The sequence below is a fragment of the Falco biarmicus genome, chromosome 8, assembly GCF_023638135.1.
Source record: "Falco biarmicus isolate bFalBia1 chromosome 8, bFalBia1.pri, whole genome shotgun sequence".
In the NCBI taxonomy this organism is placed as follows: Eukaryota; Metazoa; Chordata; class Aves; order Falconiformes; family Falconidae; genus Falco; species Falco biarmicus.
This window is the reverse complement of record NC_079295.1, coordinates 37,488,160-37,506,250: the sequence shown is the minus strand read 5'-3', so window position 1 is coordinate 37,506,250 and position 18,091 is coordinate 37,488,160. Positions and strand designations below refer to the sequence as shown.

The 18,091-nt window shown below is 42.5% G+C and overlaps 1 protein-coding gene across 1 annotated transcript in view; it reads right to left on the bottom strand.

The window, feature by feature from the left end:
- THSD7B (thrombospondin type 1 domain containing 7B) overlaps positions 1-18,091 on the bottom strand; it is a 269,377-nt gene that overhangs the window by 28,962 nt on the left and 222,324 nt on the right. The window contains exons 16-17 of the mRNA XM_056350383.1: positions 5,697-5,830; positions 4,813-4,966 (exon numbers count right to left, since the gene is read on the bottom strand). Coding sequence (XP_056206358.1) covers positions 4,813-4,966; positions 5,697-5,830 — 288 coding nt within the window. The remainder of the gene's footprint in view (positions 1-4,812; positions 4,967-5,696; positions 5,831-18,091) is intronic.

Here is an 18,091-nt window from a genome sequence, read left to right as displayed (position 1 = left end):
ATTTTTAAGAATGCAATGAACCATTATATTGTTCATGCCAATGTGGACGTTTTGTAACAATTTAACAAGCCATTTACAATAACATGAGCAGTCGTTTAAAATGAAAATGCATTTGCATAGATTTTCTTTTTGAGATGTGCCTAGGTTCTGAAACCTTATCTGCCTCCATATAGAACCATTACTTTTTAAAAAAATCATTATGAATGAAGATGAATAAAAATAAAATTAATCTAAAAATGCAGCAGTTACCAACTTTTTGATAAAGCTATTAAAAACCAATATCAAATCATAGCTATGCATAAGGAGCTGTGCATGTTCTTCCAGAAAGCCTTAGACCAGCACAATTATTATGCTTGACCTACATAAATTATCTCTTGGGCTAGAAATACAACTCCGTGCAAACTCTATTCTTCAATCCAGCCTCCATACTGCAGGTCCTCTGGCAAACCTACTTATAAAGGTGCTAGTCATGATGAAGACTTTGGTAACACACGGAGGCTCAGAGTCTAAAGGACTCCACAGTTTCTCTTCCAGCTGGCATTTCCAAACTCTAATGACTCCCACTTGCATCTGCCATGAAAGTCAATGCAAAACCTGAGAGCTGGCTGTAGTGCCCGGTGCCACTTTTAATACGATCAGTTATTGCAATCCCCCGGCATTCAAGAGAATAACTCCTCAATTGTCACAAGTCCTGAGCATTGTACATCGCTATTGATCCATGAGGAAAATGTTCACTGAAACAGAGACAGCTGTTCTCGCTCACTAGACATGTAACCTCCTCTAATTAACTAATTTTGAACCTCTTGGAATTAGTTGCTAGAAATGCCAACAACTGAGGCAAACAAGGAGGCCACTCGGATCGGCTACGGGTGCTGTGACAGCTATCCACACGACACAGAGAGCTAACAAAATAAATTTGAGGTAATTATTTCAGGGACTTGTAGCACAACTCGCATATTAACTCTTTTTAAGAATGCTTTGATGAATTCAATTGCAGTCAATTAATTACATTTCCAAGTCAGATGAATACATAGTTGAGACACTGCAGGACGTACATGCTAGTGGATCACTGAATATGTAACAGAGATGACAGGATTTTGGTTTCCAGATTGTTTAGCTGGGTCTTTGAGCAATCAAGTGATGATGTCTGACTGAACACACTATTGTAGCTGAAATGAATGTGAAATCTCTGAAGCAAAATGCAAGTCAGCCTAATTTGCTTTTGATTTTTTTCCTCTAGCTTTTTCTAACAAGCTTCAAACTGTTATTTTGAATGGCTTTAAAGCCTTGATATTTAAGTTACATGGATGTTACTTAGCGATAAAGAACAAAACTTTATGAGCCAAAACTCAGTCCTCAATCTGAGGGAAAACCATTCCGAATTTACTTCTCACGATAGAGAATGTGAGAATAATAGGGAAGCTTGAAATCAGTAATTCTGAGATCTTTGAATCCAGTAAAGAGACAAAATGTCCAAAGTAACCTTGAGGTATTACATTTCAGACACCTGCACTTCTGGGTCATAGCTGTGCCATTAGAGGAAATCCTAAAATTTAGCTATGTGTAGCAGTGTTAAATAGCACTATAATCACGATGCAAAAAAATGCAGTTCAGTTGGAAAATATACGTAAAAGCATCGTGGGAGAGTCTGAAATTAGAAAAGTCCACCTTAGAAACACATATATTTAAAAGGGAAATGCAGCTAAAAAAGGTAGAACAAGTACAACATTTTAGTAGAAAGAAATATCGAAGAAAATATTTCCTATTGACAAAGCAGTCACCACCTTTATGACTCATTGATTTCAACATGATTCAGGCTCATTTACCATCCTGAAAGTGGAAAATTCACATGGGAAGAGTATTGCTACAAGATAAAACCGAGTAATACCCTAGAAAGTATCCGGAGTACAATGACATATTGACAAAAGGTACACTGGATAATCTAAAAGGCCTTTTTATATGCAGCTGATAAGAGTTAGTTACTCTGATAGCAGGATGAATTTATTATCAACACTATAAAATATGAGCTGAACACCAAAGCGACTGGAAAAGAATTCTCACCTGACCAAAACCTTAGGTAAATATCCCAAATCAAAGAGCTACTGCGGCAAAGATGAAACTGAAATTGTGATTGTTCATTTCTTACAAACTAGAATTTGTCAAGTTTCATAAATCCTCCTTATCTCCAGCAAGCCAAACATGACCAGAGATACAGGAAGATTTCCTGGAATGATCTTTGGCAGCTGCCTCACAAGAGTGCTACAACTAAGACTGCCAACTATTTTGATATGAAATGTAAATATACTTGAAAAAGAGCAGCCAGAATGTATGGTTTTGCTTTTTCATTGCAATATGATGTGATCCTTCAAATTTTTCGGATTACAATGGGGAAGAGAAAGGAGCCATACTTAAAAAAACAATTTTCAGTGAATATTCAGAAAGCATTTCATACATTCTTGGAAGACAGGCACTTACTTCCAGTTTGGCATGAATCAGAAACCACACATGAGCATGCCAGCTATTGAGCAAAATTCCCTCAAATACAATTAAACAGACAGCCCTAATGAGCAAGAGGTTCTACACACGCAAACTTACTGATGTGGGATGTGATTTTTCTGGGGCTCCATGGGAAAACATTTGACAGAAGGCTGGGGGCACAACAGGTCTGACCGCAAGATTTAACGTGAGATTTGGCTCTAGATGCAGACTCCTATATTTGGGTGTTTGTATATAGGGTCTCCACGCAAGGTCCAGACCCAAGCTCTCACCTGCAGCCAGTGGAGCTGTTCAACTGACCACACATAGCTCTTCCCTTACAGATAAAACAGGATCCTCCGTAGGCTCCGTTGCCTTTGTAACAACACTGACCATGTCCACCAGCTCGTGGCCGTTCTCAGTGACCCCCTTGCCTAGTGGCAACTCAGGAGACGGAGGGCCGCATTACTTACCCTGCTGCTGGCAACGCCTCACTCCTGGCCACCACGTTTCCCCCAGTCCCTGCCCCATCACACCAGTACCCCCACGTGCTGCAGATACACCCCTGGCATGGCACAGTCATTCTGCACTCACAGCAAGCCCAGCACTGGCCTTGAAGACGTTAAGCATGTGCAGCCTGGGAGGAAGTGTGCTGTGTGGTGGGTCCCCTTCTGAAACCAAACACAAATAGCCAAAGCAGCTATAAAAGGGAGACAGGGCTGCTGTAAACTCGTCAAAGGGAAGGTTTTATCCATCCATAAAACTTGAGGCTGTTTATTGCTCCGTATCTGGACAGAACTATTTAAACACATGCTCCATCAGCACACAGTCATCTCAGTTTCGCAACAAAGCATTGCAGAACAGCTTGTGAAAACATATTGTTCAGTTAATTGCATTGGCATACAGATGCCCTCACATTTATAAATTAACATCTACCATGGCACAAGGATGTACAAGGAGACACAGGGTCTGTGGCTCTCGGCCCTGCGACTGCCAAGAGCTGCGTTGCCTGAATGAGTGTAGCCCACGGGCTCGGGCATCCCTTTCCTGCTTCTGTGGGCTACAGCAGCTTCACGGTTGCCAAAAAGGAGCCTTCACGCAAGAACTCAGGGTATCTTAAGAATACCAGGGTGCTCAAAGCTTCACACAGTGCTTCGTAACCAAGTGACTGCCACCTGAAAAATACCCAATGGCCTTGACAATCTCTGCATTAGTTTACGGCACACTAAAATGAAGAAAATCTGTCTCTGGGGAAAAAAAAAAAGTCAATGGCAAAGAAACAGCCTAACCACAGTGGGACTTCGAAAGGTATCTAAGCATCTGTATCAGTTGCAAGAGTGTTATACTTCATCAAAGCTATGCTGCTCAGGAGGCGGTGAATGCAGGAAATGAAACACAAGATTTTATTTGACATGTTCTTACTGAGTATATTGATACGCTACACAAAATATTATGGAAGGAAATTACCTGTGTCAGCAGTAGTATAAATACCTGTCCAATAACCACTCAGACTTTTGATAATGGCCCTGTTAACACAGTGGCAATGAATATATGTTTGTCACTTAAATACATCAAGCAAGTCTATTAAAAAAACTCCTGAGATTAAACCTGGCACCTATTTCAACACCGATCAGAAAGAAACAATAAGTTTGAAATTCTGTGCTTTGAGGTCAGAGAGTTTTCACAAGACAGCATTTGCAGCTTCTTTCCACCTTGCACGCTTAGGAAAACACAGCACTTGGCAGTGGCTTGAATCCCTGCATAATTCACAAAGTTTCGAGTATTTTGTGACATGACAAATTGTTCGGGCATCTTGCTGCCATGCCCTTCTGTTGCTGTTGCCTCAAATCTTCCCTCAAGGTTTTGAGGAGGAGGAGATGCCAGACAGAAATAGTGTCTGTTGGGAAGGGAGAGCTGTCATTCCCTCAGGCCTAAGACCTGTTCAGAGGAGTGTGACCACCATGGTTTACCAACAGGTTGTTACGGCAGTTGTGCATCGCTCACAGAGCTCTGCACTGCAAGTGCTTCATAACACAGACAGCTCTTACTGCAGCTGGAACGCTCGTCCCTTCACCTGCTCTGCCTGGGGGGCCCCTCTCCCATAGACCAAGCAGAAAGATGTGTTGAATCAACTGTCACAGCAATAACTGTGTTTTACTAACTATAGCTGAGTCTCCGCAGAAATATAAGTATCTCCAGATTCAACCAAGCTGGCAGGATCCATCCCTCAGAAAATAATGAGCTTTCTTAGAAAATCGCTGTCATGAAACAGCTGAAGGACAGAGAAGACTGATGCGCGAGGAACACTGCCACAGAGACAGAAGCAGGAGAGCCTACCTGTGGGCACTCGCTCCACTGTCCCCAGTCAGACACTGCACACTCACTGGGACAGTACAGGCTACACTTCTGCATTACATCTGGGATTTCAGCCTGGTTACACAGTGCATTGGGCACTGTCTCCCCTCTGTGGTCCTCAGCAGTACTCACACACCTACACAGAAAACAGACATTTTCATTAGAGGATCATCAGCATACTACCAAAGTGCTGGATAACAACATGCTTGACTCCATGTAGTACCCCATACGTAAACCAATATAGCTATATGCAGCACGACTGGTCAAAAAGTATAATTAATCATATTAATGCCAATCAAAACCAGCTACACACACGACATGCTTTTGTTAGTCACAGATTTCAATAACCACTTTAAATAAACATTTCAAACTTCATACAGAGGGATTTTAACTTTGATCGGCTGACAGATGAACAAACAGAAAATGACAACCAGCAAGAACAAACCTTTGTGCTCCTGCTAGTAACATCCGAACATTTGGAAATAACTCAGCATTTTCCCCATGCCTGGGGACAAGTATTCCCTAATAACGAATGCCACTCCGGTGCCTGCAGTTCCATTACTTGGGGAAAATGTTAGCAAATCAAAATATGAAGGCTTTGCACCTCAGGGGGCTTTATGTATATATGGCATTTAGGTTGAAGAATCCTAATTTAAACATCATGCCTTCCTGAAAGATGTCTTGATGGTAACACAAGGCTGCATCTCTGAGATGCTTTTCCTGTAAACCATTGCACATAAACACGTTTCTTTTCATTTGAAAGACACTGGACTCAGCAATGTACTCGCTGTCAGATACTGCAGCTTTATGCAAGTATGTATCAGCTCTTTTTAATCTGGAGTACCTGTGCTTTTGTCTTCACGCACCTGACTTTCCTTGTTTGTATTCCTTCTCCACAGTGGAGGGAGTTTTGTTCACTGTTGATTTTGCACGGAGACCACGGTTCTACTACCCAAGCATACTGATTGCACTCGCTGTAGCATGGGACTGCGTCGTACACCTGCCAGGACAAAGAATCAAAACTGTTCATTTGAACTATCCAGGTTAGCATTTCTGCAGAAACGCCTCAGCCAAACCCAGGAAGGAGCACGCTGAAAAATATCCTGCCTTACGGTCCTTATGCTGAGGGTGTTGTAACAGCTTTAAGTTCATTTATTCATTGTTGACTTGCCACGGGATTTTTAAGTATATAATAAACAGTAGTATGCATGCAGCATCTTAGGAAACAGGATAAATAACAGCTATTTCCTGCAGCCAGAAGAGGAACTCCATTACAATTTCATTTGCTCTGACTGCTCTCGCTATAATCTATCACGCGTCATTCACCAGGACCATATACACCGAATCCTTTTGTATTTCAGGAGGTACAAACAAAATCAGCACTCATTTACCTTTGCTTCCAACATATTCTTGTAAGTCATTTAACCACAAAAGAATGAAATTCCATGCATCCTACAAATTTCATTTTTATACACAAAAAACGTAAACCCTTTTTTTCCCTGCAAGTGACTTATCTCTAACACATCTCCTAATCAAACACGACCGTGTATTCACCTGAACTATGGTATCTATGTAGAGAGAAAAATACAGCCAAAAGCTTGATAAACATTTTTAAAAGGTGCTGGATATTCAGGTTGTTAGAAGCAGCATACAGACACAGTACTTCAGCAGATTTTTAGGTTTAAACAAATGAATGCCTCAAGAGTTCTATTACAGTAATGAATAAAAGCTAATTATTTTGAATCCAGTTTGTCTGCAGAAGCTGATTTGAAGATACAGTGTTCTCTGTCGCTTGGTATGAAGCACAATGCACTGCCCTAGAAAAATATGGTGCACCGAAAATTTCTTCTTCCACACACCATAATCTCCTTGGCTTTGCTGCTGGGGAACCATTCAGTTCTCACCACTAAAATAACTGTAAATCAATATCCTTCCTCCCAACTATCCCCCCCAAAAATATTCAGCCACAGGTTTAATAATTTACAGTTGCATTTTAAAATAGCAATTATGACTATGCATGTTGTGGCCACAGCAATAAAGAAAACTTATTTGCAACATTTTGCAGGTGGGAGGATGAGATCGAGATACCAATCTGAACACAAAACTGGGGTCCCATCAGAAAATTACCTTCCTATCATATGAAAGGAAGATAACTTGCTGAAGAAAACTCATCAGAAACAGGAAATGTCAGAAACTAATTTTAGCTGTGGGTTTGCCTGTAGTTTTAGCAGGGAAGAAAGAGTAAGAGAAGCTGAAAAGTGCAAAATATGTGAAGGAGAAAGGACAGGGAAGAGGGAAATAGCAGTCGGGACTGGTGGGGGCAAGGACAGTATGAACTAGTAAGAGCACCACTTCCATGCAGAGGGAGGGGAAGGCAAGGGGAGCGAAGGGGGCAAAGGCACTAGTATGATTAGTACCAATTTTCCTACGTATTATTAAGCACAAATCCTTTTTCACAGTCTGTGCACAAGTAACGTGAGAACATGTGAAATGTTCTCACTGCTGTGTCAGGGGTGAAATCCGCAGAGGACATTTGGCACAACAGCCTTCTTGCACAAGTGAGCAGGGTCAGCCCGCAGCCTTTCGGGGGAGCGCGGGAGGTCTGTGACGTCTCCAGCTTCCCCTGAGCCTTCACAAAGGTCTCTGAAAGGTGACAATGCACCTCAAAAAGAAAAAACAAAACAACCCCAAAAAACCCAATACGGGCTGATGATTTCTGTACGCCGAGGTGGCAGTATTTGGCCTGACCATATGATATATAGGTATCTATGTATTGTACAAAGTGCGCAGAGAGGGTAAGTTTCCTGGACTGAGGAAGCGGCACCACAAGTGCCACTAATGACCTGCGCAGCCCAGGCTCTTTAACGTAACTGGTGTGCGCAGGGGCACAGAAAGTACCCACCGAGCAGGGCCCATGCTCAGCACCAGCACGCGTCGCGGGGAGCCCACAGGCACGGGGGCAGTGGCAGCACACCGAGCCCCGCGCAAAGCCACCGTCCTGCCCAGCCAGCCTGTCACCTCGGGAGAGTTACAGACTCCTGCAGCCATTTCCCTGCACACACTGGGGAGAATAACAATCCCTCTTTAGGCACTGCAAAGCCTTCACGTTCCCCAAAGACAGCCAGGAGATGGATGCTGAGACAAGGAGTATTTATTAGCTTCCCTACTCCATGGGGGGCCGGGAGGGAAGGAAAAACTACACTCTGCCTATGTTGTCTGACCAAATGTACTGCTGTCTGCAGGAGACGATTAAGAGGGAAATGTGTGCTTCAGGCGTGACCAGAGTTTCCCTCGTCGCAGAGGGGAGGCAAATCCAAGAGAGCAAAGCATCAGACTTTGCAAGAACCAGCTGCCGACAGGCAGGGAACCTGCAGCCCAGGAGGAGAGGTCTCACTGGGCAATGTTAAGGGAGGTAAAACTTACTTATTAATAAGTTTATTAACAGTTGGGTGGTGCCTGTTCTTGCTCTTTAGGCTTTTGGATAGACGAGGCTGGGAGAGGCCAGGAGGTGACGGTGACGGTGCTGCCCGTGCCCCTCCACAAGCACAGAGGGGCAGCTGGGGCAGGCACAGCAGGCAGCAGCTTTAGGGATTTAAGATTCTCTTCCTTGCTCTAATTAACACTTCCTCAGGGTTAGAGGATAACCCTGTGAATCCCGCAGGTCACAACACGAGCAGTGCCAGCCTTTCAGCACTGCAGCCTTTTCTCCTCACTTGGACGGGACCAAGAACTTGGCAATCCCAGCTTGTTGTCTCAGTGACCTCTCACCACTCTGCACCAAAATCTGCTAAACCCTCAGGCCTCTCCAAACCAGCAAAGCCCACCTGTGGATGGCAGTGGAGGTCTAACACCAGGAATTTTGCATTATGGTGACCAACCGCATTTTGGTGGTCAAAACTCCCTGCAGCATTTAGCTGGCGTGATTTCTGTGTAAGAAAACCAGCAGGGCTGGGGCAGGGATGGGATGCCACGTGAACTAAAATCTACCTGAGGAATCATGCGAGGACCAAACAGAGATCCCATACACAGCGACACAAATACATGAAATGTGAAGTGATACTTCAAATGCGCTGTATCAAGAGCAGGCAGGATCGCCATAATAATAAAGCCATTAATAGAGCACTTGTATTCTGCTAATCACATCAAGCCTGTACAATTACACGTGAAGCCCCATCAGCTCTCCTCCTCTGACAGACATCCCACCCTGTGCCAGAGGAGGGAGGGCACACAGCAACAGCTGTGTGGTCCCTGCGGTACATCAGTACCCCAGCAGCGTGTTGGTGACCCACTCAGTACTTCCAATTCAGTCAGGATTGCCAGGTTACACTTGCCACCAAAAATCTGAAATACAATTGTTACAAATAACCTGTTCTCCTAAGTTATTGCGCTGACACAACTGCATATCCCGGCTGTGAACAATCTCTCTGCCCTGTGCCAGCACTGAGCAATGCCATCTCCACTAGTACCCTGAGACACTGGGAAGGTGTAAATAACTACCACGCATCACTGGGAGGGATAGATTTCTTCCAAGCAAGTTACAACATGCATCAGTAGAGTCTGTTACACTTTTAAATGGGAGTCTCAGAGATGCACGATTTCCATGGGTGAAACTCTGTGGGTATGCTTTCAGAAGCTGTGAATATCATTTGTGACTCTTATCTTTGCATTTAAAAACCATGGTGATGTGGCATATGGTCGTTTCCTCCACAGGACAACATTTTCCTCCTGTTTCTCTTTCCTGGCTTGCCATCATTTGTTTTCAATCATTCCCAATTCCTCCTTTTTTTTTTTTTTTTTTTTTTTTTTTAGTATTTGAAAAAAATCAACCCCACAACACAACAAACCTTAAAGCCTTTCATTCCTATCTTTTTCTAATTGCTGTGGCACTTAAGGAGGTCAAACAGGTGATGTTCTTGATCTTGGTTTTTCAAAGGATTTTGGCTAAGCCTTGCTGTTCTTTGGGTCCCACCAACCAGGGGAACCTGGGATCACTTCTCACCTCCTGAGTCCATGGGAGCACCCTGTCCAAACCCTAAATGAAGCTGGGATGGGATGTGGTGCCCTTACTCCTCACCCAGCCCAGGGACCCAAAATGCCTAAGCCTGGAGGGGTTAGGGATATGCTCCCATAGATCCATGACTGCAAAACAGACTGCAGCCAAGCTTCAAATTAGACACAGCCCCAGCATTCTGGCTCTCATGACATTTGCCATCTGCTACCTCTGCTGCAGATACAGAATCCTCTTGTCCAGCTACGCCACTTCTCTTCCCAAGCACAAAGACAACAGTTCCTTTGAAAATGATCTGCTTAATGCTCGCCCTTGCCCAAACTTACCCAAACCCACTATGACAATGCATTTACAGAAGCCTTCAGACTGAGTCACCCAACACACCTACTGTACTACCACAATCCATCTCCAGAAGGACAGAAACTACATGAAGGCCATGTGGTGGGCACAGGGGCCCATTGCTCTGCACTTCTCAGGGTGGGAGACAGATGCAGGCACCTGACCTGTGTGGAGCTGCAGAGCTCAGCACGCAGGGGACCACGCCTGGCTCCATCCCTTAGCGCCTCGCCTCTAAACCTTTCAAGAAACAAACACAATCAAAACACTTCTAGCATTTTTGGAAATTAAATGTTTTCCTCGATTTTTATTCACAGTCATATGCTGGGGTTTGGGCTCAACGAACCAAGAGGTGAAATGATGCCTGACCGAAGTCAATGGGAGTTTTTCTGCCGACTTTCATAGGACACCTGTATCACTCTTTGTAGCCACAACTAACCTAGAGTACATTAACATCTTAATCCTAAAATCAAGTTGATGGGCACAGTTTTAAATAAATTAAAGAGAAGAAAGACAAAAGCTACTTTTTAAGAGACAATCTGCTCTAGGCTTGCCTAATAAAAGAAGCCAGCTCCCATTCACTCCAATGCAAACCCTGGGTCCTTGCTAAAGTATCTTGATATCAACAGTTACTTCAACAAGACATACAAACATTTATCTACTTTAATAGATGATACTTGCATTTTAATGAAAAGTCCAAATATCTAACCACCAGAGAACTCTAGTGTGACTTATAATGTTCTGCAACTTATGTAAATGTAGGTCAGGAATAATACTGACCTTGCAAAGGACGTATAGAAACGAAGGCACGTGCTCAACTGATGTGATTCATTAAGAGAAATTCATACCTACTTCAGGTGGCTTTTCTGATGAGCACCTGCAAAGTAAACTAGAACAAGGTTCAATGCTTCTGAAAATCATAGTGACTCCATATTTCAGTGAACATCAAGATTTATTGTCCCTCAGGGTAAATATTGACTCCAGTTTTCCCTCAGTCGATATTTTAGCTTTCAAGACAGTAAATCTTGGTGTTCACCTCAACTAAAGTCAATATCTGCTTATTATATTAGAACAACCAAACTGATCACTGTAGCAGTTGCCTGAGACCCTGAGGACAACCTCTGTGCTATTCATTTCTAATAAAAATGGACTAAATTCATTGCTAACATAAGTTCATTTCACATCGCTGCCCTTATACCAAGGTTACATTAGACCTAATACATTGAAACAGCCAGAACCGAAGAAATAAAAACCTATTTTTAAACTATGGAGACCACCATGAATAACACTAAAGCTAGAAAAGATCTCATATAGGAAAGAGAGTTGATTTTCTCTGGTTTGCTGAGACTGGCCAGCGATTTCCTCACTTTTAACACTTTCTGCATACCCACTTCGATGTTCCCTGTATATCCAGGCTGCAAGAACAGGCAGTAGCGGGATGTCACCCTGCAGAAGTGGCCCTCTCCTCCTACGATGGCTTATGGCCACCACTTCTTGCAGTCTGGACCACAGCCAGCACTTCTCTTGCAACCAGCATGATGCAAATGGATCTGGAGCACGACAGGAAATACAGCTCCAAAAACGTCCATCCATTGCAATCACCTGCAAATCTGACTTGTATGTTGACTCCATCCAGTTTATCCAAATCTCTTTTTCAGTTGAATGGTGCCCATACATTAACCAAATAATTTCTATAATGCTCTAATACTGCCCTTGCATCCCATTTAATCCAAAACAGATAATTCCTAATAATGAGTTGCTTTCATTTAATTCTTTAAAACTGAATTCAAAATGGAGTGCTTACTTTGTTAATTACTTAAGTGCATGTTTGATTTGGCAGATCTAAACGTGCATTTAAAAGCTTTACCGAATTAACTGTATATTCGAAGGAAAAGTACTTGCACATTAACAAACACTACATCACAGAAAAGACCTCATTAAATTGTCAACATTAAATAGTTCTCTTTAAAATAAAATTGATTTTATTTCATGCTAGTTTATGTATTGATCACAACTGTCAGAAATACGCTAACCGCTCACCAGTATTAAAACTGGTTGAGCAATTAATTTTCAAGCAATTTGGATTTTGCAAAGTGGCTGTTTCACTGATGAAAACTTGTCTTTAGGTATTTGGATGCTGCAAATAGCCACCAAAATTAAAAAAATATCGCTCAAGAATGACTTATAGCACAAAAGTTTTAATAGATTGGTTTGCGGTAAGTCTTCTGAAATTATTGGAATTCCTTGATTTCTTGTGCCTCTAGCAGATACCAGCACAAATATTCGTGAAGCAAATTCAGCACTTTTAGTTTTCATTTACACCCAAATCAAGGGAGTTAGTGTTTTTTACCTCCTTTTGTGGTACAGAGAAAAGAAAATCAATTAGAGCTCCGCTAAGGTTATGAAAAGCCTTCATTGGCGTTGAACCAAGTTTATAGAAAACTTAGACCTGCCTAAAACTTTATAGCTGGCAAAAGGATGGGATCGATTTTATTCCAAGTACAAAATATGAATTAAGAGTCAGGGCAATAATTACTATGGCATAGACAGAAAGATGTACCAATTCCCAGTCTCTGCCCTGCAGGCAGGATGGAAGCCCCTACAGAAACAGACCTTTCACCATTACTCTGAGGGACTAGCCATGGTGACAGCCCTCAAAGATATTGCCAAAAAATGATTCTCACTGAGTAGGAAGGGTAAAAACATTTAATCGGTCCTCTGAAGTTCCCCAGCTCTTGATTATCTATTTATAGCCTGACCCTCAAAACTGTTCAACTTTAATCCTAATTTACACATGAGAAAACGGAGGATGAAGAATTGACTGATTTATTAGAGGGCTGGTGAGGAAGCCCCCAGGGACTGGGGGACTGAGTTTGGAAATGCCCTATTTCTTGCACTAACTGGATGACATCTCAGCTTAAAATCAGATACTGGAAAGTTCAGATAAAGACATTTCAGGATGAAGCCATCAGAAAAAGCAGCACTGTAAAATTCTGGCTGTAAAATCAGGAAAAGAGGGGAAATTGGGAAAGCAGCAGAATATCCTTGCTATAAAGACATCCGGATGCTCCACTTTCCCACACCACAGCCTTCAGATGCTTTTACTGTACCCAGTCTTTTGCTCGACTTTACAAAATGCTCCTAGTAAATCCCTTCTTTTCTTCTAATGGATGATTAAATATGCAAAGACAGACATCACTGTATTTCAAATTCTAAAGTGCAATAAGTGGAAAATGCCTTGTTTAAAAAGTTAATTGAAGTGAGCTCTGTAGAACCCCAGTCATTACAGCTCACACTGACAGAACTAATGTGTTGCTCAGCAAGGTTTATTAATTTATATTTAGTAGTGGTAAGTGGTGCAGGCATTACAAACACCAAGTCGTAATGTGGTAAAGCACGAGCACTCCTTCCTGGAGATTCAAATAAGAAGTTGGCATCATTCAACGTGAGAAAACGAGGGAGAACGTGCAGCTCCTGGCCCCAAACCTGCCTCCCTGGTTTTACTCAAGGTTTTACTGTCACTACAGCCTTTGAGGAGCAGGACGCAGCACAGAGTATAACCTTGCAGATACAACACACATACTGGGAATTTATTTCTACCTGAAACACTCAGGCAAGACAATTTAGTCTCAGAGTTACACAAAATGTGGAGATGTTAAAGAGTGAACGGGGGACATGCAAATACAATCACAAATGGCCAGTTCCTGTGGCTCTGCTGTTTTATTTTTCACTTATGTTTCTTCACTATCAAGAAAATATCGAATCTAGATGAGATATTAACAAATGCCATTTTAGTATGTTGTCAAATATGGGGGTCTAAAACAAGGCAGAAACTTGTTAGTGAGAGTTTTGGTGCATTTTTGCTAATTCCAGAAGCTGTAGGTGCTGTAGCTTGTGCTGCCTCCCTGCCACAAAGCCAGGCAAGCATAGCAAATTTAAGGAGATAGAAATAAATCAATGTCCCTTCTTTTTGAAAGAGCACTCTGCTGCAGCTGAAGGATAGTTTCAGGGGTAACAAACAAATGCAGCACCTCTCTGGATGAATCTGTTACACAACAATAATGTTGGATCCAGTTTTAAAGAGAGGAAGGGAAAAAAAGTTCATTGATGAAGAACAACATTGAAGCCCCTTTTTACTAAATGAGAACAATAAGGTAAGATGAAGACAGATTGCAACACCAACCTGAGCCTTTGTAGATGTCCGTGTTAGCAGGGCATGACAAGCAGAAAGGAAAGAAAATTATATATTCATTAGTTCAGCTGCTGTATGATAATAATGCGAAGAAAAAAAAGAGCAGAAAATCTGCTTAAAATAAAATTGCCTTAATGTAAGATTGTATTCAATTCTTCAATTTTCCCATCTTTCAAAAAAAATAAAAACAAAAAAATCCCTCAAGCAGAAATTAGGCATTTATTTGTGAGTGAATGAAAAGCATGACTATGCTGAAGAATAAAGCAGAGTTCACTCAGCGTCATCCAGCAATCCTCTGAATTCCGTAAGTGTGCCTCACGATCAAAGCCTTAGGATAATAAAAATATTGTCCAAATCTATGAAGCTTAAACTGAAACCTGGTAAGAAACCCCACAAACAAGGAATATCGATCACGACAGATACGAAAGGCTTTCAGACATTTAAATCTTAATTGGGTGGCACTGCCTTCAGCGAAGCCTGCGGATGACACGCAGAAGGCATGCCAGACGGCACACAGCCAGCTGGCCTTTGTCAGGTGGGACTCCAGCTCTGTGAACACCATCAATAACGCAAAGTAGATTTCATCACGGAAAATATAATTAAATTATAAAAATTCAATACCATGGGCATACAGCGCATGCACATCCTACGGAGACGGAGGGCTCTGCAGGGAGGGCTCACGCTGAGATCGCCAGGGCTCCACCGGCAGCGTCGGAGCTGCACTATTTAAGCCCGTATCAAATCACCCTGCAGCCCCCAGGCAGCCTCACTATACAGGACGGACAACATAAACATCAGCTTTCGCTAACCCAGCCTGGGCAGCCTGGTGCCCCCACTCCTCTCACCCGACTGGCAGGCCAACCAAAGCCCACACGGCTGCGCCCCACGAGCCACCCCAGCCTGGGGGACACGGGGTGCCTGGGTGAGCCTGCGACCACCACGGCCCCCCCGCGCTCCCAACCCATCACTGCCTTGCAGTAGGTCAGAAGCTTGCCCCGGCGGGATATGAGCAAGCGATTACTAGATCCAGAAGCCAAGTTGTCTGTCACATGAAATGAAATAAATGCCAGCACTAAACACAAACAGTCCCAAAGAAGCACTTTCTTTGTAGGCATCTGTACAAAAGGCAATTTAAAGAGAAGACCATCAGAGCTTACTACTAAGTTTAAAATGATGCCTGGGAGACAAAGTTTCAGCCCAAGTCTTTCTTTAAGAGATTTTAAATCATTTCTGGGTCTAAAAACTTCAAATTGATATTCTATCAGTTTATTTTTGTGTCTTAAGCAAGAGTGAATTAGCATGGCAAAGTAGTCACACGTTTGTCCTTACATACTATGATCTTGGACTGACAGTTTTTCCACATGAAATTTAAAACTGGTTAGCTGACAAGAACAATTTGATTGATAGCAGTATCAACGAGAAATAGAAGAGACTGGGAAGTGTCAGGCAGTTGAAAGGTGTATTTTCTGGAACACATTTCCATGAGACTACACCAAAGGCTGGAAGCAGAGCAAACTGCAAGCTGCTCCTGGGGCTTCCCATAGTCCCAGCAAGACCAGTCCAGTTTCAGGTTCCTGCAAAAGCAGGAATAAAAATGCAAACAAGCTCACAACCTGATTGTTTTGTTAGGGTGTGACTGTCACTCTCCCCCAGGTCTGCTCAGCAGTGGGTCTGATTCCTCCTCAGCGGCATCCAGAGAGAAACGGATGCTTGTGGGGAGAGCAGGACAGACGCAGATGGATGAGTGATAGATCCCATAGCTTCACAGCTCAGAAAGATCACCCACAGCCTGATTAGGAGCTGGTGCTGGAAATTTTTTCTTAGAAGAGCAAGTTACTGAGAAGCCAGGATATTTGACAGCCTGTTGCATCGCATATTTGTGGTAGCTGTCTTACTGCCAAGACAAGCAGATGTTAGTACCGCGCTTAGACGCGGCATTAACTTGAGCAATTTTCTCTGTATAATTACAGGTAACGCAGACCTCCTAGCAGTGCTGCTGAGAGGCCAGCCTTGTGACAAGGCATCTGAATTCACAGATTTGAAGGCAGCTACAATCACACTGCTGCACCCTTAGAAATCCTGCAATTGTTATAATTTGACAGTTTTTATTGATATTTCTTATAGGCAGATCCAGACAGAAAAGATTTAGGCACAGAAGAGCTGAGTTTTCTTTCCCAAATGCATACGTTCAAGAAAAGTGATGTGCTGCAGAGAGAAACCATGCTTCCACCTGTGAGTGCTCCCCATCAACAACATCCATATTTAATAAACTAAAGGCTCCCTTGAGCCAAAAGTTAAATTCTACCCAATCTATTTCAAACATCAGACTGCACATACACTATCCCCTGAGCCAAAAGGTAAGAGGGAAGTGCTTGCGAGCCACTACCTCGAGGGGTAGCTGGTGTACCTGTAGTTCGGGGTATCTTTCTTCCGCATTTCCTACTTTTCTTTCGGAGAAGGGAACACATATTTTCAAAACCTACACTTCTATCATTGGCCTGTATTTTGAGGTTAAATGCTTTACATGGACGTACATGAATCAATGGAAAAAGGCTTTTACTGACTTCTACTGTTTGGGTCATGCTGTAGCAAGCAAGGAACATCTGAACATTTATAGATACATCACTAAAATATATTTTTTGAAAAAAAGTATGGAACATGGTGAATTTTTGCTGCACTACCCATTTATTTAAAATGTACAACAATAAACTATATATATTGCTGGTTAATGAGAAGCTATATAAAAAACAAATCAATTTTTTTGGAATAAATCTGACCAGGAACAACTGCATAACTCCACATACACACATACCCATGCTCTGCAACCATCAGCGTCTAGCACAGAGTTATGTTTTCTTTGTAGTTTGTTTTTAAGGAGTTTATGAGCGTCTGACTATTGGAACCCTACCAGAAAACAGAACTCCTTATTTGCTCTTGTACCAGTTGTCATGTACCCCGAAACATGACCAGTGCTCCAAGTCCTGCTCTGTACCACTACAGCATTCAGGAAGGGTATGTCAGGGCACGAGTGATTCAGCAGTTCTCACACCTCTGCCTTTCCCTAGAGCATCATCTTCACACATCCATGATTCTGGAAATAATGGAGTGAAAAAGGCTGTATCCCAAAACAGCAAGTAAAAGGAGAAAGTCAAAAGTAAATGCATAGAGACTGCGCAATACAGCTGTGCTTTGCAGTGTGTCGTACACACAAACCACTCTAGCCAAAACTTTTTAGAGAATTAAATAATGCAACAGAGCAAATAGCATGTGGTATAAATTAGAGGACATGGTAATTTAAAGATCATGCAAACACTCTAAAAGCAAGTAATCACTCAGACCACAGCAGATTAGAAAGACAGGAAAATTAAAAGGCAGAGACAAGAATCTGAAGTTGAATGGCAGATCTCAAGGGACTGAAAAGTCAAAGAACCAGAAAAGGAAAATACTGTTACCCATTGCAGGAAGCCCACAGAGAAAGCCCAACACTAAAAATAGTCAATTTACAGTAGAGAGAACAGTAGAAAATGAAAGATCACCAATGAGGTGAAAGGAAAAAAAGGTGAGAGAAACTTTTTGTGATGGGCACTGGCTCAAAGTTTGGCCAACAAGGAGGGCAAACTTGAAGACACTTGAAATAACTTCTGGGTCAATGGGGATATTTAGGAATGATGGAAACAAGACTGCCTGGCATCCTTCAGAAGATGCAACGTGAGAGAGCTGGAGGA